A 25,983-nucleotide genomic window follows, 5' to 3' on the forward strand; every position below is an offset into this window, starting at 1 on the left:
AGAAACCATTCTTAGCTTCCATACAAAAAAAAAAATGTCTTGAGCTGGATTCAACACGTGGTTTGCTAGCCCTATTAGAGACTATGGTGCCCATATATCCCTCTGACCCCACTTTTTTTCTAGTAGCTTCTCAGAATGAGCTGGAATAAAATTTACATTATCCAACATAGGAATATAGAAGTTGGAAGGAGAGAGAATAATTCTTCCCCTAATTATTTGACAAAAAGTATATCAAACTTTAAACTTTTGTCACTAATCTTATTCCCCATAAATTTATGCAATCATGTGCCAGTGGAAAAAAAAATTGTCATTATAGGTAGATTTTGTTGTTATACTAATGATAGCGCAGCAGTGTATTACTTTAATCCTTTTCCACAGCAGACTAAGTGTAACCTTTAACCTCTTCTTGGCATAGCAGCAGAAGGAGAGGTGTGGGACCCTGCTATTTCTCACCCTGCAGGTTTTGTTCTGTTGCTATGGGAGTGAAAGCAATCTCTGACCTCAGAGAACCCAGGCTGGGTTATTGACTCTTGTCCTACTGAGTTACGGAAGAGGACAATTCACATTCTCAAAGGAGGGTGTAGTTACTAGGGATCGGATTCCTGCACTGTTTCTGTTCCCTTCACTTTTTAAATTCAGCTTTTATATAACAGCACTTGAAGACCATGGGGAAATCACAGTGTTTGTTAGATCTCTGTTTAGAACACTGGAAAAGGAAGAAGAGCAGGAGATGCCATTCTCCCTAAGTGCAGCAGTTCCGCCTTACCCTAGGTGCATGTCTGAAACCATGGGTAGTACTGAACTCTAGAGACTTCATTTTTTTTTTGTATACATACATAATCATAATAAAGTTTGGCCCCAATAAAGGATTAGCAACAGTGACCACTAATAGACCGGTACAGTGAATTAGAACAATATATTATAAGAAGTTATTTAAAAGTCATGGATATCTATTTTGAGAATTTTCACTTATCACTTTTTAGTCCTTAGTAACTAACACTATGGAAAATGAGACATGGGTGAGGGTATGCATGTGGCTATATTTCCCTTGCTATGTGCTGAGGATGGGATCAAACAGTGAGCCAAACAGACCTTGCTCTTCAGCTCTAGGAACCCATGACCTACTGTGGAGGCCATCAGAGAGGTACAATGGTGCTGAATGAAGTGGGCATGATGTGAATCCCAGAGGAAAGGCAAGCTAAGCAGTTGACAGTAAGATGGGCTTTACAGAGGATGTAGCTGGTAAGGGCCTAGAAGAGAGAGCAGAAGGTTCCTGGAGAATGACGGGTACTTTCATCTGGTTGGAACATGAGAACCAAATGATAGGTTCAGGAGTGGCCATGCAGAGAGGTGGAGGGAGAGTTTATGGAGACCAGGTCATGAGCATTCTTATAAACAAGGCCTGGCCAGTGCTCAGCAAGTAGTTAAGTTTATTCCCCTCTGAGCTGGTTATCACCAACCAATCAGCCAGCATTGGCTGAGACTGTGTTCTGTGCTGGCCTTAGGGTTGAGAAATGAATAGACACAGTTAAAAGTTTTGGGTTGGAGAGATGGCTTAGCAGTTAAGGTGCTGTGGGCAAAGTGAAAGGACCTAGGCTCCATTCCCCAGAACCCACCTAACTAAGCCAGATGCACAAGACGGCGTGTGTATCTGGAGTTTGCAATGGCTAACGCCCTGGTGTGCCCATTCTCTCCCTCCCTCTTTCATAAATAAATAAAATTAAAAAAATAAAGTTTTGTCTTCCCCTTAGAGTTCTTCATCACCCAGAAGACTATCAAACCCATAAGCAGTGCCACGGGCAGAGTACTGCAGGAGAAGAATGTGCATCTCACCGTGGATCTGGTCTGACTGTGGACAGCTGATGGTGACCTTTCTTGAGCTTCCTTCACGTTCTGAATTAAAGGCCCTTGCTGGCTTTGACTCATTGTTTCATTCTGTAAGACACCTGCTTCATCTCCCAGGTGCCACATCTCAATTGTTATTTTCACCTGAGACAATGGCGCTCAGCCATAAGCATCCTGGCTCTGACACCTGTCCTCCCGGCTCTGGCCCAGGCCTCATGTCAGATTACCCCTGCCCAGAAGCCACCCACATCCTGGCATGATGGGTACCTATGGAAAGGGTCATGACGCCCAACTTGTCTCGCACCAGCTTGACGATCATACTCTTCTGCAGTGGCGTGGAGCGGCAGCACAGGACTGACCGGCAGTACCGGGTCAGCTCCAGAAACTTCTTCTCCAGTTTTCCCTGGAAAATGGTATTCAATGTCTTCCCGTCAATGACCAGTCCGGCTTCGGGAACGGCAGCTCCTGAGGTGGCGGGTGGTGTCTTGGAAGGGATGCGGAACCCGAAGAGCCTGTGGTCTGGGTCCTGTGGCTCGTGGAACTGTCTCACCTCTTCCAGTGCACAGTTGAGGATGGACTCGCAGGTTTCCTAAAGGGAAGCATGTAATGTCGCATTAATACATAACCCTGCCGAGAGATGCTGAAGTTATAATCTGTTGTTCAGTAAGATAACTGTGAAACGACTACTGTAGAGATTACTTAGGATTGTTCCCAACTTTCACATTTCTCTGCAGTATCTGGAACAGCTTCAAAGCAATACTAATTTAAAATAAAAACCAACGGTCAAAATAGGGGACTGAGCATGGAAGTGGCTGTAGCTCAGAAGATGGGGACTCACACAAGGCTAGAGGGTGCTCTTCCTAACACCGTCACAGACAATGACCATATTTTATGCTCGTATCATGTGTTTTCTGTTTCTCACACGTCATTCTGGTGTTCTTTTGTTTCTCACAATATTTATTTATTTATTTATTTATTTTTTTAATTTTTTTTTTTATTTATTTGAGAGCGACAGACACAGAGAGAAAGACAGATAAAGGGAGAGAGAGAGAGAGAATGGGCGCGCCAGGGCTTCCAGCCTCTGCAAACGAACTCCAGACGCGTGCGCCCCCTTGTGCATCTGGCTAACGTGGGACCTGGGGAACTGAGCCTCGAACCGGGGTCCTTAGGCTTCACAGGCAAGCGCTTAACCGCTACGCCATCTCTCCAGCCCTCTCACAATATTTTTATAGGTATCTTTGATCTTAATTTTAAGGTGAAGAACTTGACACAATGAATTCTTTCGTAACTCACCCCACGTCAGCCAAACACAGGAGTGAGGCAGGATCATTATTGCCTCAAATGTGGCTTCCTAATTTACAAAGAACTTGAGCCTGCATTGATCTATTGACCTTTTTCATGGAGGGTCCCAAGAACTGTGGTAGGAAGTCAATGTCAGATTTGCCTGAACTGACCATTGATATGAGAGTCCTGTCATTTGAAATAATCTTCTTAGCAATTTTTTTTTTTTTTTCTAAAGCAGGGTCTCATTCTAGCCCAGGCTGACCTGGAATTCATCATGTTGTCTCGGGCTGTCCGCGAACTCACAGGATTCTTCTACCTCTGCCTCCTGAGTGCTGGGATTAAAAGCGTGCACCACCATGCGCGGCATTCTTAGTGATTTTTTTTTTTTTTTTTTTTGGTCTGGTTTCTTTGAGATGGAATCTTGCTATGCAGCCCAGGACGGTCTTGACCTCACAGTCTTCTGACTTCTCTTCCCAAGTGTTACGTTTGCACTTATGCTACTACCGTGTTCATCTGTAGAGAGTTTTTTTTCCTGATGTTTATTTTGAAACATAGGGAGGAAGTCATTTTTATTCAGCACTTCTTTTCTATCACTTTTAAATATGTAAAAAATAAAATCTTATTTTGGCTTTTAAATATACTCCAAAATATATTTAACTTCTGTAAGCATAACTTTTTTTTTTTTTTTTTTTTTTTGAGGTAGGGTCTTGTTCTAGCCTAGGCTGACCTGGAATTCATTCCATAGTCTCAGGGTGGCCTTGAATTCACAGCGATCCTCCTATCTGTGCATCCTAAGTGCTGGGATTAAAGGGATGTGCCACTATGCCTGACAAAACATAACTTTTAAATTAAGTTTGAGAACATGGTGTAAGACAGTATTATTAATTTTAGTAACACTGCTGTATTCATAGGGGCATGGCAAAAGATGATAACTTTTTGTTTATTAAAACCCTAGGGGCTGGAGAGGTGGCTCAGAGACTAAGGCACTTGCTTGCAAAGCCTAAGGACCTGGGTTCAACTCCTCAGAACCCATGTAAAGCCAGATGTACAATGTGTCATATACATCTGGAGTTTGTTTGCAGTGGCTTGAGATCCTGATGCACCCATCCATCCATTTCTCTCTCACAAAAACAGAAAAGTATTTAAATAAAAAATCCTAAAATAACCAAAATCAAAGCCTATTTAAATAAGGCAATTGAAATGAAATTCAATTGCCTGCCAGAAAGTAGATGATTTTGCCAGTTCATCTTTAGGGCTGTGTGGTGGTTTGATTTGGGTGTCCCCCATAAACTTAGGTGTTCTGAATGCTAGGTTCCCAGCTGATGGAGATTTGGGAATTAACGCCTCCTGGAGAGGGTGTATTGTTGGGGGCAGGCTTATGGGTGTTATAGCCAGTTTCCCCATGCCAGTGTTTGGCACACTCTCCTGTTGCTATGGTCCACCTTATGTTGGCCAGGGCTCTGCTTATGCCATCATTTTCCCCTGCCATTGTGGAGCTTCCCCTTTGAGCCTATAAGCCAAAAAAAAAAAAATCTCTTTTTTCCCACAAGCTGCTCTTGGTTGGGTGATTTCTACCAGCAATGTGAACCTGACTGCAACAGGCTGCAAATATGTTTATGGTATGTTTACAGTATTTTTATTTAGTTTACATGCACTAATCTAGTCACTTCATGATTTAAAAACCAAATATAAACCTCAAAGTCTATTCTAGCGTCTGGATCAGCCTTAGGCAAAAGGAGGGGAGAGATCCATGTCCTCTCTGGCTGCTGCTTTTTCTCTGCAGGATGTCTTCTAGGAACCCCTTCCCACCCTGCTACGCAATACTCCGGGGTCAGCGTCCACCAGCACAGCCCATCCTTGCTCTCCTTTGACAAAAGGACACATCTCACTGCTCACATCACATGTCCCTTTGCCGAGGGGAGGGGAGGGGAGGGGAGGGGAGGGAGCTTCGCTTTCTGTTGTGTATGTGGGAAAAATAGATGCTGCCTGTGGATGGCTTGGAATTCATTTCAGATTTACCCAACACACTCTCTCAGTCCTTACTGCTGGCAACCTGCAACCTGCTATCACTGGAATTTTTTTTTTTTTTTTTTTTTTTCAGGTAGGGTCTCACTGTAGCCCAGACTGACCTGGTATTCACTATGTAGTCTCAGGGTGGCCTTGAACTCACAGTGATCCTCCTACCTCTGCCTCCTGAGTGCTGGGATTAAAGGCATGCGCCACCATGCCCGGCTTCGGCTCCTTTCTTCCTCTCTCCCATCCCGTTTAAAACATACAGTCCCTCTCTCTCTCTCCCTCTATCTGTCTTTCTCTCTGTGTCTGTCGCTCTCAAATAAATAAATTAAAAAAAAAAAAAACATACAGTCTTCATGCGTTGTTCCCTTCAGGCTTCTACTCTGTGGCAAACTAAGTTGACATACAAATTGGTGCTGAAATTTGAAATGCAGAATAATTTCTGTTTAAGTGGGACTTTTCAATAGGTGGGTTAATCTTTTTTTGTGGTTCTTTTTTTATCTTTATTGTTTTAAATTTTTTATAATTAACAACTTCCATGATTCTAAACAATATCCCATGGTAATTCCCTCCCTTCCCCCACTTTTCCCTTTGAAACTCCGCTCTCCATCGTATCTCCTCCCCGCTCTCAGTCTCTTGTATTTTGATGTCATTATCGTTTCCTTCTATTATGATGGGTTAATCTTAACTGATACGAAACTGACAATAGAGGTTCCATGAGTAAACACTGTGGTGACACACTAGCCTGGCAGGCAGGAGGACAGAGTTCTAGACCTATATCTGTCACATAGTAGTACGGATTGAGCTCTGGTGGTCTTCAGTTTCTTTACCTATAAAGTGGGGGAGATAGTACAAATGATAGAATTTGGGGGAGATAAAACTTTCTGGCAAGTGGTAATATAAGGGACCAGTCAACCATATATGGGGACTGAGCTACTGAATATTGGGCTGGATGACTTCTAGAACCTTCTGGGATCCAGTGAGCTCTCCTGGCAAAAGGGTTGCAGTACACTTCCACACCCAGTCCCTACTTGGCCTTACCTCACTCTCCGTGTTAATGGAGTACACAGTGTCTGTCTGATCTAACAGTCTGCAGGAATAGGCGATATTGACCGCTGTCTCCTGTTTATCTCCCGTCAAGACCCAGAGCTGGATCCCAGCCTCCCGCAGAGCAGCAATGGTATCTGGAACTCCTTCTTGCAGCCGGTCTTCGATCCCAGTGGCTCCTGGAAGGATCAGAGGCAGCAGAGTTCAATTCATAGCAAAGGAGTAGCTGCTTGATTTCCCCCAAGCCCTGTGCAGCCAGGATATGTTAGTAAATGTCTTCCGTGTGTCCCCCTGTGATAGATAGAGAATATCACTGACGTTTGAGCCCTCTCACAGCTCCACCAGGAAAGATCAGAGCGCTATGTAAATAACCACCAGGAGACCAGGCCTTTGCCTAGCAGGTCAGGGAAAGTCCTTGCTGAGGAAGGAGCCTGTCAGCTCAGACAATTAAAAGAGGTTAGGGTAGAGGAGAATTCCAGGCAGGGGATCAGCATTCATGATGGTCCGAGAAGATGGATAGAAAGAAGGTGGGAGTATGGATGAGAGGGAGGGTGAGAAGGGCTGCTGAGCCATGTCACAGCCTTGAGGAACTTGCAACTTATTGGTAACAAAGAAAGCTATTCAATAGTGTCCGACAGGAGAGGGACAGAATCAGGTTTGTATTTCAGGATTTTTCTAGAAAGTGTTTTGGAGATTGGAGGAAGTAGGGTAAGATTCAGGAACAACAGTCTGTTAGGAGGCTGAGCAGGAGGGCAGAGGAGATCTGCTAGTGGTTGGTACTGGCGGAGAGTTGTAAGAATAGAGAAGGGGCTGGGGAGAATGGGTCAGTGGTTAACACACTTGCCTGCAAGCTTAATGACCTGGGTTCAATTCCCTAGTACCCATGTAAAGCCAGATAATCAAAATGGCTCATGTGTCTGAAATTTGCTGGCAGTGGCTGGTGGCCCTGGCACACCCATTGTGTGCGTGCATGTGTGTGTGTGTGTGTGTCTGCTTGAAAATACATAAGGAAAAATATATTTTTTTAAACAAGCATACATTTAAAATTTTTTATTTATTTATTTGAGAGCGACAGACACAGAAAGAAAGACAGATAGAGGGAGAGAGAGAGAATGGGCGCGCCAGGGCTTCCAGCCTCTGCAAATGAACTCCAGACGCGTGTGCCCCCTTGTGCATCTGGCTAACGTGGGACCTGGGGAACCGAGCCTCGAACTGGGGTCCTTAGGCTTCACAGGCAAGCGCTTAACCACTAAGCCATCTCTCCAGCCCAAGAAAAATATTTTTAAAAAAGAGTAAAGAAGATGAGATGCTTTTTAACTATTCTAGCAGAACTAATAGTGACTCACTTTTTAAAAATAATCTTGGAGGGAATTAAATATGCAGATGCCATAATGTTCGAATGATCTCAAGCTTTGCATCAACTCTGATGAATTTGTGCCCAAACATTGAATAATTGCTAAGTGATTAAGCTAAAATAAATCTGCATTTAAATTGAGATCCATTTTAGGCCACAGACTAATGGCTACTCATTTCACTCAGGGCAAGAGCAGGGATTCTTTTTTTTTATACTCTTAGAGTAGCAATAGGTTGGCAAAGCAGTTACGTTGAATATATATTGAAAGGATTATTTCATATTTTGAGACTTGGCATGAAGGTAATGTAGTATTATGTTTTAAAAATATATTTGAGAGCCGGGCATGGTGGCGCACGCCTTTAATCCCAGCACTCGGGAGGCAGAGGTAGGAGGATCACTGTGAGTTAAAGGCCACCCTGAGACTACATAGTGAATTCCAGGCCAGCCGGGGCTAGAGTGAGACCCTGCCTTGAAAAACAAAAACAAAAACAAAACAAACAAACAAGCTATATATATATAATAAATATATATATATTTGAGAGAGAAAGGGAGGGAGACAGAGAGAGGAAAGGAATGAGGGAGAGAGAGAGATGTATAAAATGAACCTGTTGCTGCTGCAAGCAAGCTCCAGATGCATGTACCACTCTGGGCATCTGGCTTTATCTATAGGTACTAGGGAATTGAACCTGGCCTGGCAGGCTTTGTAAGAAAGCCTCTTTCACTACTGAATCATCTTCCCAGCCCTAATGCAATATTCTTGGTGGCCAGAAGAAATCTCTCCCCAAGCCTCTTCTCAAGTCACCTTTCCAAGCCACCCTGAAGTGACACAAGAGCCATTCTCTCTCCAAATGTTCCTGTTTATTTTTTAAATCTCAGGTGCGAATATGCACCTTTCCCCCCTCAAGGATGAGTGTAAAGGTGAGCCACAGTAGCTGATTTATAAGACAGTGAGGCAGTGTGAAGGAGAAAGGGGGAAAAACACTTTTATTTGTGTGAAAAAGAAAATGAAGCAAGGCTGAAAATGCCTTTCTCAGTCAGGGCAACTGACACGTTCTGACAAGTAAGTTCCTTCTCTCCAGCCCCAGCTGATGGACTCTTTCCAACTGAGACCACAGAGTTACCCTGAAACCAAAGACATGTCCAGGAGAAGGTGGCCAGCATCCATAATGGGGTGATTGCCAGTATCCTTGTGTGGTAGGTAGAGTCATCTGATATACTCACCTTCTGGCTGTTGTTAAAATGATTCCTATGTGCAGCTTTGAGGGTGGGGACAGTTATGACATAGTGAGGGCCTCCACACAGATGTCAAGAGCTGAAGGAGCTTAAGGGCAAATTCCTTCTCCTGCTTGTTAACTGCCCTGCTAAACCTTGATGCTACTGTTTCAAGAAAAGGCATGGCTATTTCACAACAACCTTGGGTCTTTTTCCCTTGGTGCCACCCATGGGGTATGATTTGCTCAGAGGAGAAGCCAAGACTCAGAGAGGTACAGGGTCATGCCTCTGGGCACATAGCAAGTTCTTGATTGGGTTAGAACTTGGCCCTCATTGTCCAGTCAGCACTGCTCCATAAGCCCAAAGATGGTCTTACTACCTGGTCAGACCAGGGCATTCTGCTGACTCCATTCTGTATGCCTTCCTGGACGAGGGTTAGGAAGAAGTTCTTCCACCACAGTGGCTCTTGGAGCAATCAGACACATGGGCATTACGCTACCAACACCTTGTTCCCAAGGCATGCAGAGACTAACAGGAATAGGCAAAGCCTCCCCTTTCCTCTTGCGATGTTCTCCCTCCTATACACATCTGCCTGTCTTTTAAGTAGCCTTAAAGTTTCTTATCTGGTCTCTGGCAAGTCAGTCTACCCACCAAGTAGAATAGCCTGCCTGATTTTTTTTTGTAAAGTACCCCCTAAATGTTTAGCATATGATTTACATGCTCCTCCTTAATCTGGGTTCTCCAGATCTCTCTCTTCCCCCATACATTCTCTCCATTCTATGATGCCATAGCCACAGGAGAGCTTTGCATTTGCAGCTGTCCTAGGATCTCATTTCCTGGCTGTCAGTCCCTTGGCTCTACCTGGAGCCTGAATAGCTTCTGTTCTTTTCAGCTTTCTTTGGACCCCCTTGGCGCTGGTGCTAAGTTGAGACCTCTTACTTCAAATCTGTACTCCAGCTTTACATGGAGCCTAGCTCTCACCACTTGATATGTGTTGGAATTACTCACTTAATAAGCCAGTATCCAGGCCAGGCCAGGCTCTGAGCTGTGGGAAGGCAGAGGCAGAGGCCCTGTTCCCTGTTGTACCTGCCAAGCCTGGCATGTTACCTGGGCCACAGTAGGTGCTCAATGAACATTTAAGTGGGTAGAGGAACCACTGAGAGGGAAGGAGCCAAACTCAGCTTCATCCAGAGGGGGGTTCAGGAACACGCTAGGACATCCCTTAGAAGCTTAGGTTGGGTATTTTTGGCTTCATTATGCCAAATACCTGGAAGGGTACCCGGGAGAGGCCTCTAATTGAGACAAATTTGCAGCATTGTCAGAAGCAGAGCCAAGAACTCCTTTCCAAACTCACAGTGTTCCTTTCTTTCTTGTTTTCTTTTTGTATAATGAGGCCTTATTTTTAACTACCGAGTAAGGTGAGCTGATCCTCCAGGTGCTGTGCTGTCTCCGTGAGAAGCTCATCTCGGTTGTCGAGGGATGCCTCAGCCTCGCGGCGGAAACTGGCCCACCTCTCAAAGTCCTCTTCGCTCACCACCTATGGGGGTGGAAGGAGAGGATTGTTGTTAACCTTGGGTGGGCCTCCTATAGCCCGTTTGAGCTTCTCTACATAGTTGGATGGGAAGTTCTCCACAGTGATATTTTGAATGCATAAATCAATGAAAGAATGATCTTTATAACGCATGATCACCAAACATCTGTTGAGTTCCAACAGTGCTCAGGGGACTGCAGATGATAAGACAGACAAGGTCCCTGGGTGCCTCAGATTATATGTGGTTGTGTGTGTGTTAGGGGGACGTGGGTGAGAAACATTAGTTAAGTCAGTAATTTAAAGGACTAGATCACTTCAAGGAGGGCCGTGCAGGTAATACCCGGGATGACCCTGTGGAATAAAATGAGGTCAGAGGATAACTGTAGGGAAGCTGGGCTGCTCTCTGCTACATACTAAGGTCTCTTTGTCAGGTAATGTGCAATGCAGAGACAGGGTCAGTCCTGAAGAACAAGTGTAAAGGCTATGAATTAGCAATGAACTTGGCCCTCTTTCTGTTCCTCGAATATACCAGTTGATGGAAGGATGACAGGAAAGTGGACAGAGGCCAGAAATGTGGCTGGAAAGTGACGGAGCAAGCTGCATTTGCTACCACTGGTCTGTGAGGTCATGTCGTCCTCCCTTGGAATCTCATAGCATGCTTAGACCCTTCTGTTGCCATTATATGCATTTGTTATCTTTTAGAAATGAATGATGTTTAAAATCCAAGTTCCAAGTATTCCTTGAGCCTCTCTATATGGCCCTAGAGATCAAACCAAGGGGACACAAATAGGTCTTTTGTTTTGGAGGGAAAGAATACACATTCTGTAAGGGGAGACAAATATAGACACATAAGGCTGGTAAAGAGAAGGTGATAAGGGCTAATGTGAACTCATAGAGAAGCAACCAGCACTTGTTTTCCCAGGAACTGTACTGGTGCTATCTTCATTAATCTCTACAGCTGCATGAGCTCGTGGAGCTGTAGCATGATCTTGAAGATAAAACTCAGGTAAAGGTAAAGGGCTGGATAGATGGCTTAGCTGTTAAGGCATTTGCTTGTGAAGCCAAAGGACCCAGGTTCAAATCCCCAGGACCCAGGTAAACCAGATGTACAATGTTTCTGCACATATCTGGAGTTCACTTACAGTAGCTGAAGGCCCTGGTGCACCCATTCTTTCTCTCTTTCTGTCTCTCTTCTATCTCTCTCTCAAATAAATAAAATTAAATTAAATTAAAAAACCTCAAACAAACCTGCTAGAAGACACACATCTAAAGGCAATAGGATTTGAACTTGTGCTCAGATGGCTCTGGCTTTAAAGTGAGTACACTGTCTCCATGTTGCGCTGAGTAACAGCAATCCAATATGGAGCCCTGGAGATTTGTGAGGCAAAACCCATGGCTGGCCGTTGTATAATATATGCCCACTGTAGCATTCCTGCAGCATTACCCACCTCGTTAGATGTCACTGCTCTGCGGTTTCAAGGCCCCCTTGCCTGATTCTCTTGCAGAAGCTGCCAAGCTAACTGAGAATATGAGGTGGGTGATCTTTATGATGATAACTGGGCCAAAGGAAAAGCAACAGGGGCTCACAAGGATGCCAAGAGCAGAACACAGCTAAACACATCCCTGGTGTCTTCCTCAGAGGGATCAGCACCCATGGCCGTGTCTGATTGCTGCCATCCATGGAGACCCGGCTCGCCAGATGTTCTAAATCTCCAAGAGAATCTACGCATCTAGATTTTCACGTAAACACACAAAAGCACCTAAATTTAAATGCAGACATAATTCAAACTTTAAAAGGCAACTCTGGAGATAGAATTATGCCATTGAGGTAATTTGATGAGTAACAGGGTACCCATCACAGGCATACAGAGCAGAGAATGGCAGAACCACAGATGCAGGACTTTCCTGTTCACGTTCCTGCCTCAGTCAAATTCTCACAGCCATGGATCCTGGCAGTGAGTCAGAATGGCTGACCTCAGCCAGGTGGGGCAGCACATCATCATCTGAGCACTCAGAAAGCTGAGGCTGAGGTCCAAATGTTCAAGGCTTGCCTGCGCTATATAAGTTCAAGGCCAACCTGGACAAATTAGTAAGATCTTTTCTCAAAGCATTAAAACCACCACCACCACCAAGGTTGGCGATGCAGCTCAGTGGGGGAAGGCTGGCTTAGCGTGGACAAGCTGGTTCAAAACCCAAGACAATAGAAAGCAGGCTCTTATATCAATCAGAAGAGCAAAGCCAGCTGAGGGTCACTCAGCTGCTCGCCGTCACCGGGAGACTGCCTGCAGGACTCTGCGCTTACCTTCTTTGCAATGCATAGGGTTCGCAGGCCGTCTTTTGCATACAAGTCCAGATGTTTCTGGGTCCGGGCTCGGATTTTCTTCAGCTTCTTTTCCACGTCAATGTTAGTCACTGCCAAACAATCATCATTGCGCTTAGGGATCTTTGTCCCAACACCCTGGGGTTGTCCCAGTTGACTACAGGGGACAATGACCACTAGAGGAGAACCCCCTTTCAGCCCTCCTTGGGCACAAGGAAGAGTTCTCAAGCCATCAGGCTGTCCTGGGAGATGACAATTTCAAGAGTCCTTAAAGTGCCTGTGTTTGGCAGCTTCCCTTCAAAAGGCTAACTGGAGACGAGGGCTATTCGAGGAAGGAAGGTGACCTAAGATATGGGTCAAAAACATTGATTTGCCATCACTTGGAAACTTAATATAAAGAGATACTCTGAGGGGCCTGGAATATGATTCTCCATTGTTTGCTAAAAGTACGTTCTCTGTCGCCGCTTAGCCCTGGATAGTCAACCCACTTTGGAAACTGTCCTCTGACTTAGCCTGTCCATCATCCTCTCTGTAGTTCTTGTCAAGCACCCTGCCAAGACAGCTATAAACGTGGGTCTCGTTAGCTGGGCTTGAAGAGTTAGGCTTGCTTTTGGTACAAGAGATGGCCTGAGATGTAACCTTTATTTATTCCTATTAATTCTTTTTGCCTTTCCTGTCATTGTACCGTACAAAATATTATAATGTGTTTCTCAGAAATCCACTCTGTTGAAGTTTTACCCAACACATTTCTTTCAGAAGTAATTTGTCTTTTCTCTTGAAATTCAGTTTAAGCTTGGCTGGAGGCAGGGTGGGGCGGGGCTGAAGCCATCCTCACTTCCTTTGTCTAAGCTGCCATGACATCATGCGCCAATCATAGAGCACTTGGAAAACCTTCAGAATCCTTTACTGGATTAGACTGTGGATTTGAGAGGCCTTGAGTAGTACTGAGAAGCCATATACCTCACTCAGCCCTGAGTGTAATGTGAAGCTATAAAATATCACTTTTTTTTTTTTTGAGGTAGAGTCTCACTCTAGCCCAGGCTGACCTGGAACTCACCCTGTAGTCTCAGGGTGGCCTTGAACTCACGGCAGTCCTCCTACCTCTGCCTTCCGAGTGCTGGGATTAAAGGTGTGTGCCAACACGCCTGGGTCTCATTAATATCATTCTTAATAGAGACTCACAAAGCTCTGATTTTTCTCATGGCTCTTCTCCAAGGCCCTTTTGTAGTCTCATGGATGTAGTCTCAGGATGGCCTCTGTCTCCCAAGTGCCAGGATTAAAGGCATATACCACCATACCCATCCTTTTTTATGCAATATAAAAATCCCTTAAAAATTATTTCCCCTTGTCCAAGTGCCTTGGGCATAGTCCTGACTTACATCTTGCCTTACTGAACATGATTTACAATGTTTTATCGTTTCAAACACCCTTTGACCTTTGACCTGAGAGGCTTTGGATTTCCGTTTTGCTCAGGTTGCCAAGAACCTCAGAAGCAATTTGATGTTGAAACACAGTAAATATATAAACCTGGGCTCTTTCCTCCCTCCCTTTTAAAGTTTTACTTTTCATTTTTATAGTAACATTATGATCATGTTTTTTCTCTCTCTTTTTAATTTTTATTTATTTACGTGAGGGAGGAGGGAGGGAGGGAAGCATGGATGGAGGGAGAATGAGTACCATTTTATGCATCTGGCTTTACAGGGAGTGGCTCAGGAACTGAAACCTGGGCTATCAGGTTTTGCAAGCAAGTGCCTTAAACCTTTGAGCTGTCTCTCTAACCCCTGCTTTTTTTTTTTTTTTTTTTTTTTTTAATCAGCAGTGCTTCCTTTCCATTTTGCAATTAGGTAAGGAAGGAATAAATACACATTGGCTGGGCAACTGGAACGGCTGTTGCCAGACAGAGGAAAGAGAAAGAGAAAAGGTGTGTGTGTCGGTGGGGAGCTCACTATGACTCCCTTTCACTCAGAAGCAATGAGTTCTCTTGGCTGTTGGAGTCTGGGACGAAAGAGGGAGAAGGAAAAGGAGAAGGAGAAAGGGAAGTCAGAGAGACCTGAGTGCTACAGCTTCCTTGATTCAGAAGCCATGAGTTCACTTGTCTGCTGGAGTCCAGTGATGAGGAGGACTAATTAGCTCTTCCCAGGTTACACACTAATCAGTCCCCATGAACCGTTTGGCTCTCACCCATGGCTGATAATGCAGGAGGCGCAGAGCTGCCTGGTCCATTCTAAAGCTTGGCTGGGATCTACCATCCCAGGAGATTCCTAGCCCCGTCACTGTCTCCTTGTTAGTAACCAGGAAGTGGCTGCACGCTAATTCATGCTGCTCCAGAATTGGACACTGATATGCAAGAACTTTGGAACATTTTTCTGGCTCTTTGAAAGCTTATGAAAATCCACCTGGGGGAGGCTGAGGGGAAAGGATGAAGAGGAGGGACCCTTGAGGTTTCCCAGAGTGAGCTGAGTCCAGCGCCGAGTTCTGGTAGCAGGAAGAGGATGCTGAGCTGGATTTAGCATATTTGGGCCTGGAGTTTAACACTGGGTAATTGTGACAAGGCTTTCTGTGTCACTTCTCTTTCTCCATTGAGTTGGCTTCTCTGCAACATGGAGAATTAGTACTGTGATGTATTTTCGGGTATGGTTTATGGATGTTCTGGTATAAAGAAAACGAAGCATGAGAGGGTTCATGTTTACATGAGTCTGGAAAACTGGAAACAGGGATAAATGAAGCTACACAGGCTTGTCTCTTAGGAGACTTTCCGGGGTGCTTTATATGATCTGGAGTGCTCAGGTTCTCTAGCAGTTAAGGTGATGTGAAATGTGGTATTCTCATGATCTTGCTCTGAGAGCATCTCATGGGCCTGGGATCCAGTTGGGATCTGCTGGACTAAGTGGCCTATACATGGGATTCCTCCTCACTGTCCCATACTGCCCACTAGATGATGGGCTCTCTGTTCTCGGGGCCAGAGGCGGGAGACTTACCGCAAGTTGGGTCTTCCAGGAGGTCCATGATGACCGAGTCAGCACCCTTTGTGTAGACGATGACCTCACCTGTCAGCGGGTGCCTCACCACCACTGACATTCTCTTCCTCACCGAGTCAAAGCCCAGGGTGAAGAGGATATCAAAGGTGAGGCAGGTGCCCTGAGGCAGGCGGACGGTCACCTGCTCCGGCGTCCGGGACACCAAGGTGAAGTTGTAGGCATGGGCTGCATGCACCAGGGCTGCCTCGTCAGGGCTCTCCGCCTCATAACACAGCTCGGGCCCGTCCCCCTCCAAGCCGATAGCTGGGGTCTCCAGCCCCTCCTCCATGGATGCGCCTGACCCAGATCCCAGTATGTCACCCTGCTCCCACGTGCTGCTCCTGTAGCCACCATCGGTGGAGTAGTCTCCGCTGCACACAGAGGCGTCATCCTTCTCATCCGAGTCCGTGGTGGGTACGTTGGGCCCCAAACTCTCCCCTAGGTCTGTGTCTGAGGGTGCAGTAGACGAGAACGACTGGCTGAGGCTCAGGAGCTTTAGCCTCTGGAACAGCTGTTGAATCTTCTCCAGGGATGTCCCCAGGGCCTTGCTGGAGGGCGGAATGGTGACCTGTGGTCAAACAAGGAAAGCCCAACCTTACCATAAATGTTGGAAGTCATACCCAGCTGTCTTCTGCAGAATATAATTATTCTGTGGATGATCAGGGCCTGCTAATGGTTAAGGTCCCTATGCTCTGTATACCTCCCACAAGATGAGGGATTTAGTTCGGACATTTCCTTCTAGACCTGATATCCTGCCTGTGGGTGGTGCTCATTTTCCTTTATGTGTTGAGCATCCCATGTTGACCATGGTACAAGAAACACAGGAGGTGACATCCAGACCCTCAGGAGTTCATGTTCCCTGACTGCTACCTAATCTTTCTTTCTGCATCATGTATCTCATTTAACCCTCACTGAAACTTGACAAGGTTTCATCAACGTGGACGAGGAAGCCCAGGCACGTAGGTGTTGATTACATTGGTCACCAGCGCCCAGCGTGCAGGCAGCAGCAGAACTGGGACTCACGTCTGTGTCTGTTTGATTCCAGTGATTGGACTCTGAGCTTTCTGCCAGTGTAGTCCTTCTCACTAACTTCAAAATTTAGAATCTCACTCTTCAAAAGTAGCTCTTTTCCTTCTCAAAAGGGAGCGAATTTGTCAGATAATGCTATCTGTCTTCCTAACAGCATTGAGATCTTCTGCTCACTTGGTGACTTTCCATGGCTGACATGACTTTTCCTGGGGGGGTTTGCAATCTGGGCATAACAAGGGGGATGTGGTTCGGTGCCCGGTGAACACTATTTCTTGGTGCTGTGGCCACAGTTATATTTATCAGTGACTCACAGGGAGCCTGGCTGAGTTTGTGAATCATTGAAGACAAACATACCCTCAGTAGACTTCAAAGCATCATTTTATATAGACAGCCATCCACTTTCATTCTTTCCATGGAAAGGCCATCACATACAATGTTGATTAGTTTTTTTGTGCCCATATCAAAGGAGATTGTAGTATAGCATAACATTACTGGGGACATGATGGCGTCGTACAGATGGTTCCGGCATGCATTAACCATACCGCCTTAGTGAAGTTGGTCAGGTTTTCAGACTTGCCATTATTTGCTTGTTAACTTTCAAAACATGGCCCATGTAGAGCTTGGGGGCTTAGAGGACGATCATGTAGGTAGTGTAGAGTGTGGGGCTTGACGTATCATCAAATGCTCAGTCAACACTGACTCTCTATCTGCCCTATGGGCACATAGATAGTTTTAGGGATGTGCAAGCAGCTCAAATGTAATTGGTTTCTGTTAACTTAAAATGAGAAAATAAGGTTGGAGATATGGCTCAGTGTCTAAAGGTGCTTGCTTGCAAAGCCTAATGGCCTGGGTTTGGTTCCCCAGTATCCACGTAAAGCCAATGCACAAAGTGCAGCATGTGTCTGGAGTTTGTTTGCAGTGGCCAAAAGGCTCTGGTGTACCTATCCTCTCTCTGCTTGCAGATAAATTAAAAAAATAAAAATAAAAATAAAATGAGGAAACAGACCCAGGAGGGATAACACTCCTGATTCCACTGGAATGGAACGGTAATACTGTGGCTTGGAGCCCAGGGTCACATCTTCCCCCCGCCCTCTCCCTCTTTCAATGCCCCCATGCCTTTCTCTCCTCTGTTCCCAACCACCATGGGTCCTCACCCTCCGTCTGGGCTCTGTGCTTGTGGACACCATGACAGAGTTGCAGATGGTGAGGGCAAGGAAAAAGTCAGCAATGGAGGAAGTGGTCGAGTGGGAAGGCTTGGCAGGTCTGGCATCCGATAAGGTCTCTAGCCACATGGCAGCATCTCGCACCTTGGTTAGCAGGTTTTTATCTGGAGTCACATCTTTTTCCTGGAAGAAAAATGCTGGGATAGAGTCTTTCTGGAAGGGGTTGGGAAGGAGGTCCCTCTAACAGGCTCTGCATGTCTAGGGAAACATACTTCACCTCGCTTGCAGTCTTGTATATGGTACCATTCTCTCCCACAAGGCTGATCCCTGCTCATTCCTATTGGATTCCTCCCTGTCAATCAGCTTCACAGATCCCTCAGGTCCATACCAGGCCCTGGATGTTCTTCCCTCCCAGCATCTCCTTAGCATCTGTTCCCCACCCCTGCTGGCTCCAGCCATGGACTTCTGCACCAAACTCTAGCCTCAGCTTCTCACCTCTGTCCTGTCCAACCCTTCACTTGCATGAGCTGTGCCGCGACCCTAAGTTTCCACTTTCATCATGAAGCTTTTGACTTCCTCAAATCTCCAGATCTTCATTTACAGCAATGATCCATTCGCACAGCATGCATATTCTGTCAGTTCTCATCACTGCTTTTCCCTTCCCCTGCTTCCCCATGTGTAGGTACCCCAGCTCAGCCCTGTGGTCTCTTTGCTGTAATCTGCATGTATACCTTCCTTCTATGTCTCTGATTACATGAGTTTGGAGAATCTTCTATTCATGAAAATATTTCCTAGACTCTAATGACCGCCAAAAATCCCAGCTGTTCATTAGATTTTATCCAACCCACAGTGAATCCACTGCAACTGCAAAAGCAAGTTCTTTAGCTGAGACTATCCACAGTTACCAAGGGCAGAAGGTAAACGAGGGAAGTGGACCACCACACAGCCAGGGACGCTATGGGATAGAGGACCTGTGGACCTGGCCAATCATACTGTGTATCTAAGCAGGGCCTCCCTGCTTTGCCTAGTGAAATGTCTCAATGCTGGTCCCTTTGTCAAATATCCTGACGTTTCAGGATAAGGCAGAGATGATAACTGACCTTTTCTTTCTCATTTGTTAAATTCAAAACCATACCCCATAGAGTTTTTATTTTATTTTATTTTTTACTTTGAGCTGAATCTGACTCATAGTTTCTAATTTTCTGAAGCTTTATAGAAACTGCCATTTGAATCATCCCTTTGGCTTGCATGCTATCCATCTTCTCTGCATTTGAATATGCGTGTCACAACAGCAGCTCACATTTACAAAAGCCCTTGCTAGCTTCCCCTGTTCCCATGACTTCACCAGATTGTCATATTTTCAAGTTGAGATGACTCGAACCCCAGATGAACTGAAGCCAAAGTGCTGAGCTGATTTGACCTACGGCACCCAGTGCGTCACTGTGAAGCCTAAATTCCAGGCCAGATCCCCGCATCGCTGAAACGAGGTCTTCTTTGCTGAGGCTACAACATGCCGGTGCAACAGGACTCTCCAGCCAAGTCCTGCAACCGGATTTGGTGCTGTCATGCAAATAACAGGGCTGGGCGTGGAGGCGCGCACCTTTAATCCCTGCGCTCAAGAGGCAGAGGTAGGAGAATCGCTGTGAGGTCAAGGCCACCCTGAGACTAAATAAGCGAATTCCAGGTCAGCCTGGGCTACAGTGAGACCCTACCTCGAAAAACGAAAACAACAACAACAACAAAAATAACCAGAGCTCCTAACCACACTGTTCCCTAAGTTCCAACTCCCTCCTTCGTGTCAACGCACCCCTGCCTCATCACTGCTGTCTGCGGTGTGCTGCTGCCTCCCAGGTACCCCTGCACTGCACATTAGCAAACTCATGCCCGGGAAGTTGAGCGCCTGACCTAGAGCCTGACTTTGGAATTCCTGTCATTTACTCTCCAAGAGAAGGAAGGAGCCTTCCAGAGGCTAGGGGTTGACATCCCAAACAAAATGGATGGGTTCGCATATCAAGGCCCAGAAGACCACTGCGGCATTGTAAAGGGGACATGAAAGTGCTCTTTTTTCAGAAAATAGGTTTCTTTTGGGGGAAGGGAAGAGTCACATGAACAGAAGCTGTTAACTCTCCTGAGAAGCACCAAGAGGCAGGGAAAAGGCTTGAAGGTGTCAGATCTAACCCTCTTTCCAGCTGATGAGGAGGGATGCGAACTGCTTTTAATCATGCCTTCCCTTAGGACAGCTTCCTCTCACCCAGCCTCTTACAATGCACTGATTTCTTCCAAACAATGGGCTACAAATTTCACAATGATCTCACAGCCAAAATCACTTACAGGTATTTGCTCGTTGCCCATTAGTCACCTTCTAGTCTATAAGTGTGACAAGGACAGAGATGGTTTGTCTTTGATGTGTCTCCAGGACCTGGGAAGACTGCAGGCATGCGGAATGACTACTGATTGACTCCTTTCTAGGAGACTTTGTGGCCTCACCACTGATCACCTCTTGACATCTCATGGAAATTATTCTCGAACATGTCTCCAGTTGATCATGTGGAAATCCATTCTAAAGGATTTGTGCACAAAGGCCCTGCCTACAGATGTCAGGAACAGATGTAGTAAACCTTTACCCAGTTGCCACACCTCCCCCGCTACATGGCATTATCTATTATTATTATCTATTATTTCTATTACATTATTATACATTAATATCTATTATTATATTATATACATCATAATTATTATATTTTAATATTATATATATTATGTACATTATTATCTATTATTCTCCTTTTGTTAATGTGCAGAGGTTTTATTTTTTAAAATATTTTACTTTGACTTATTTGAGAGAGAATGGCATGCTGGGGTGTCCAGCCACTGCAAACAAATTTCAGATGCATGTGCCCCCTTGTGCATCTGGCTAACGTGGGTCCTGGAGAATCAAACCTGGGTCTTTTGTCTTTGCAGGCAAATGCCTTAACTGCTAAGCCATCCCTCCAGCCCCCAGCCCAGAAGTTTTCTATGAGGTCCATTAACAATTGGAAACTCAGCACTTATAGCCTTTAGGAAAGGCAGGTCCTCTGCCCACTGCTGGCCCTTGACCAGTCTATTCCTCTGAAGGAAAAAGACATCGAAATTTATAGGGTCTACCAGCTTTTCAAAGTAGAGCATTGTAGTAGCCAGGCAGTCAATTGGCTGCCTGGCTTTCTATTGTCAAACACCTGAAACACTCAAACCCTTGTGAGGAGGGGTGCTTCGGTCTGGGCACACCAGGGCCTCCAGCCACTGCAAAAGAACTCCAGACACATGTGCCAACTTGTGCATTTGGCTAACGTGGACCCTGGGGAATCAAACCTGGGTCCTTTGGCTTTGCAGGCAAATGCCTTAACTGCTAAGCCATCCCTCCAGCCCCCCACCCCCCAGACCTTTTATATATGTCACAGAATCAATGTTACCTGAGTGTTGACTAACCAGTTGACCAAATGAATGAAAAGCTAATTCTACTTTGTTATTTTTTTAAAAAAACAAACATTTTTACTCATTTATTTATGGAAGAGAGAGAAAAGAAAGGGGGGAGGAAGAGAAGTGTAGACACACCAAATCAACTCCAGACATGTGTGCCACTTGGTATGTCTGGCCTTATGTGGGTACTGGGAAATCAAACCCAGGCTGTCAGGTTTTGCAAACAAGTGCCTTTATTCACTGAGCTATCTCCCCAGTCCTTAAAAGCTAATTCTAAAGAAATGTTGGCAGGCACCACACATAGGTTGGCAAAGGAGGGAGATAACAGAGCCCTCTGTTAGCATCTCAACTGGTACAACATCTTGGGAAAAGTCAATTGAATAAGAAATGCACAAATGCCCACTTCAGCAAATATGTGGCATGAATTAATGAATATAAACACTCATATCCCCAAATTAACACAACTATAAAGCTCAACTAGTCAACAAATTCTAACATACATTAAAAAGAAGAACGAGACAATTCTCTATTAAATTTATACTTGTGTACACATAGGAAACATTCTCCAGGATTTGTTATTTTCTTTTCAAAGGTCAAGTCCTAAACTCTGTATGATTTGCCTCTATGTGGATGAACCACGAGTTCGCATATACGTGGAGCCATCTGTGAAGGAAGACCTCTCTGGGAAGACTGCGCGGGTGCCCGGGTGTTGTCTCTGGGGCAGAGGAGAACAGAAGCGGGGGCCCTCACCCTCTACCATGTGGCCTTTGGGTGTCATTTTAATATTTCACCATATGGCTCTATTAATGCCATGGAAACAGATCTGCCTGGCTGCTGGGAAGCTGAAATATTGTTCAAGATAGCGAGGTTTTTTTTTTTCCCCCCCCTTGAGGTTATAATCTTGATGATATTTATTTTGGATAAAGAACCAGGAAAAGCCAGTGCTAGTAAATGTTCAGTTACATAGCATGTGGGTTGTTAGGTCAAGCTACATAAGGGTAAGGAAGATTGACAGTGGCCATGCGAGAAAGGTTTGTTTGTTTTTTTTCAGATCTTGCTGGATTCTTCTTGTTGGGATCAGGGCCACTGTGGCTATCTGTACCCCTCATTTGGGACTCCGGGGGCCAAGGGCAGTGCTGCTGAGATGGACTTCATCTGCCCTTTCCTCTGTAGTCACAGTACTTGTAGAGAGATGTGTGTGCTTGTGTGCATACTGACACTGCCTGAAAGTGCATGGATTCAGAAAGGCGGGAAAGGCCAAGGGCTCCCCCACCTTCTGCTTATTGCCTTCTATCTGGAGGTGGAGTGGTGGGGACAGGTCCCGTGTCCCCAGAAAGAAGTGCTGAGGAAGCCTGGAGGAGCCCCTTGAAAATTCCACAAGCAGGAAGAGATTCTTTTGTCTGATGGTTCTGGAAAGCCTTCTGCAAGGGGCTCTTCTACTCACGATGCTGCTCAAAGCTTGGCTGCTTACAGACCAGGGGAGAGCAGGCACATTATACCCCATCTGCCAGCGCTATTCACGTTGGCTTGAAACGCTGCATGTTCGTAAGTATATTACCCACCTTAAAAACCACAGTTTTATAGCAGGCAATTAGGAGATAATCAGTGATGCCTCCTTGTGTTCGCTAGTCAAAGAAAAAAAAATAGCTTGCAGGTTGTGGCCACTATGGAGTTTTATTTTAGGTTTAGAGAAAAGGACCTGGGAAGCCATCCAGTAAGAGCTGCCTGAGTTCTGATGCCCTCGGGGTGCCAGGGACTTGTTTTGACTCCGTCCCAAGGTGAAGGTGCAGAAGGGGAGGTTCTGGGAGGCTTTTGGGCCAGAGTACATGATAGATGGAAGAAGGTATCAAGGCAGGTGGAAGGGAAGCAAGCCATGGAAGCCTATCATGATGGGGTGGGTATGGACTCCCAGAGCCATCTGTGGCCGTCACGGAAGTTTCTAGGGATCTTGCTGCAGCCAGAGCAGTGTCAGTGTGAGAGCCGACACTGCTGTAGTTGAGGTGGCACAGAACACTTCCTTCAGCCAAGAGGTGCCCATGTGACCTACATGCAGACTGTGTCCTGACAGTCAGTGGTCTGTCTAGACAGCTCTCACTCCCCGCTGTCCCCTAGAGCCAAATGAAAACACGAATGTTCACGTCCCACACTAGACCAAATGTATCCGGATCTCAGGGAAGACAGCTCCATCACTGAGGAAAACTCCACATCTATCCCGTGTGACATCCAATAGGAAAACATTTGCCCAAGTGAGGCAGCTTTCCTTCAGAAAGATGATTTAGAATGAATGTCAGTTTTCTGTCTACCTAGAATATACAGTGAGCCAGAGTAAATCTTGGTACAATGGACAGTGGCAGACATGTTTCTACTTTGGCAAGTGACCATAGTTGCTGAGCTCATTCCTGGTGGGATGGAGATGACAACCTGTGGCTGGTGACCCAGATGTGCCTGTTTTATCTTAGAAGGCATCTTGCAGGTGAGCACAGGCTTTGTATTTAACTTTGGAAGAATCTTGGAGAGAATTTTAAGTAAAAGTTTTTTGGGTGATGAAGCCAGGATAGAGAGTTAGTAGGTAGCTTAAGATTGACCATTCCTTTTGTCCTTCTCCACCTTCATGTCAAAATATTTATGGGTTCAGAATAGTGTAGGCCATGTGGGGGAAGGAATTAGACAACTGAATAGAGGAAGGACAGCCTTGAACTAGGAGGGGCCTTGAAAGTGGATGGGGTGGGGAAGGAGGAGAGGGGACAACAATACAACATGATGGCAACGCAACAAAAGCATAGTGTGTTCACGTATTAAAGTTCCCAATCAAACCTTACGAAAAGAAGTGGGGCTGGAGAGATGGCTTCGCAGTCAAGACACTTGCCTGTGAAGCCTAGGGATGCAGGTTTGATTCCCCAGTACCACGCAAAGCTAGACGCATAAGGTGACACATGTGTCTGGAGTTTGTTTGCAGTGGCTAGAGGCCCTGATGTGCCTATTCAATCTCTCTCTGTCTTTCAAATACATAAGCATTTACTAAAAAGCAGAGAAAGAAATAGAAAAGGAGAAAAATAGGGATTATACAGCAAGCCAGCACCATAGGTAAAAATCGACATTCTATGAATTGGAATCCAGTCTTCTCTCAGACAACTCCAAGGATGCTGTTGTCCCTTCAAACCCAAATTCCAGGCTACTTGACTCCACAGTAGTATTCTTAACTGTTCATAAAGAGAACTTGTCATCTTCCTCATCCACCCATGAAACAAGAACTGAGTCTTAATCCTTGTGTCAACATCCTTATTGTTCTGGGATGAATGCAGACCAAGCTTTTGAAAGTGCCAGGCAGGGCAGAACAATGGCGACAGGACAGGAGCTGGAGATAGCTCAAGGGTTAGTGCGTCCCACCCACTAACCATTAAGTGGAGGCCCTATATCAAATAGATATCACCTAGTAAGTTTGCCTCAGGCTAGGAGTCTAAGGGCAACATAGCAAGAACTGGTGCTAAAATAAACAAAAGTAAAAGTACATAAAAAAGAAACTTACCCTGCCTGACTCAGGGTTGCTGTGATTTGTGAGGCAAAATGAGGGGCAGGGAATTGGTTTGACTCCAGCTGCTTATGTCCTTGGGGACGCATTCATTTCCAAGCACATGAGCTTCCCAGGACACTTGAAACCAGGAGATGCCAAAAGTCACACGGATGAGACTTCTCATATACAGAGAATTCATTATTCATTTAAAAATATTCATGGAGGCTGGAGAGATGGCTTAGCAATTAAGTGCTTGCCTGTGAAGCCTAAGAATCCTGGTTTGAGGTTCGATTCCCCAGGACCCACGTTAGCCAGATGCACAAGGTGGTGCACGCATCTGGAGTTCGTTTGCAGTGGCTGGAGGCCCTGGCGCGCCCATTTTCTCTCTTTGTCTCTTTCTGCCTGTCTGTCGTGCTCAAACAAATAAGTAAAAATAAACAAAAAAAATTAAAAATATTCATGCGGAGAGTTGGGAAAAGAGCATTTCATTCATAGGAGACAGAAAGAAGAGAAAGATAAGAGAATGGATGTGTCCTCTTGTTAGATCACTTAGAAATTAAGAAAAGACAAACAAACAGGACAATGCCCACAACAGTCTTTCCGAAGGGCATCAATGGACCACTTTGGTGGTCTGGGTATGAGGACCACTTGTCTCAACATGCTGTTCCGGTTTCTGCCTTGCACACACTACGCCCGTGGGCATGATGACGGCGTGAGAGAGCTCCCTCGCTCGTGCTCACGGGAAGTCAGAGAAGGTGGGGTGCCTAAGCACGGGCTCCGAGCACGCCTTCCTCACCACGCATGGGGCCCAGTCCTGGTTTTTAAAACTATATCTAGCAAATTAGAAAATGTTTCTGATGTTCTATTAGATTAGGCCAAACTGATATTTATAATTGGTACTATATATATGTCTCATGATGGCCGCAGGTGTGCATTAGATGTAGTTATGTACATATGTATGTGTAATTAGCTATGTGTGTGAGTTGTGGCAGAAATTAAAGACTAGAAGAAACTGACCACAGTGATTGGTTTGAGATTCATTTTTCTACCAAGGCCCAAACTAGCACTATTTGGCCCACCTGTCGTCTCTTTCCTAGGAGAGCTGAGGCTCCCTGTGGCCTGCTCTGCGAGTGCAGATGATCGTAGATGCTGTACATGTTCATGCTTCCTGGAAAAGTAGTATTGGGGAAGAGAGAGGAAG

General features: G+C 45.5%; 1 protein-coding gene across 3 annotated transcripts in view; it reads right to left on the minus strand.

Annotated features, from left to right (window-relative positions):
- Atp10b (ATPase phospholipid transporting 10B (putative)) overlaps positions 1-25,983 on the minus strand; it is a 227,472-nt gene that overhangs the window by 29,630 nt on the left and 171,859 nt on the right. For all 3 annotated transcript variants that reach the window (XM_004661052.2, XM_045151428.1, XM_045151429.1), the window contains 6 exons: positions 17,807-17,998; positions 15,585-16,191; positions 12,589-12,698; positions 10,166-10,292; positions 6,184-6,368; positions 2,113-2,434 (listed from right to left, as the gene is read on the minus strand). In XM_004661052.2, the coding sequence (XP_004661109.2) occupies positions 2,113-2,434; positions 6,184-6,368; positions 10,166-10,292; positions 12,589-12,698; positions 15,585-16,191; positions 17,807-17,998 (1,543 nt within the window). The remainder of the gene's footprint in view (positions 1-2,112; positions 2,435-6,183; positions 6,369-10,165; positions 10,293-12,588; positions 12,699-15,584; positions 16,192-17,806; positions 17,999-25,983) is intronic.

The sequence above is a fragment of the Jaculus jaculus genome, chromosome 6, assembly GCF_020740685.1.
Source record: "Jaculus jaculus isolate mJacJac1 chromosome 6, mJacJac1.mat.Y.cur, whole genome shotgun sequence".
Classification (NCBI taxonomy): Eukaryota; Metazoa; Chordata; class Mammalia; order Rodentia; family Dipodidae; genus Jaculus; species Jaculus jaculus.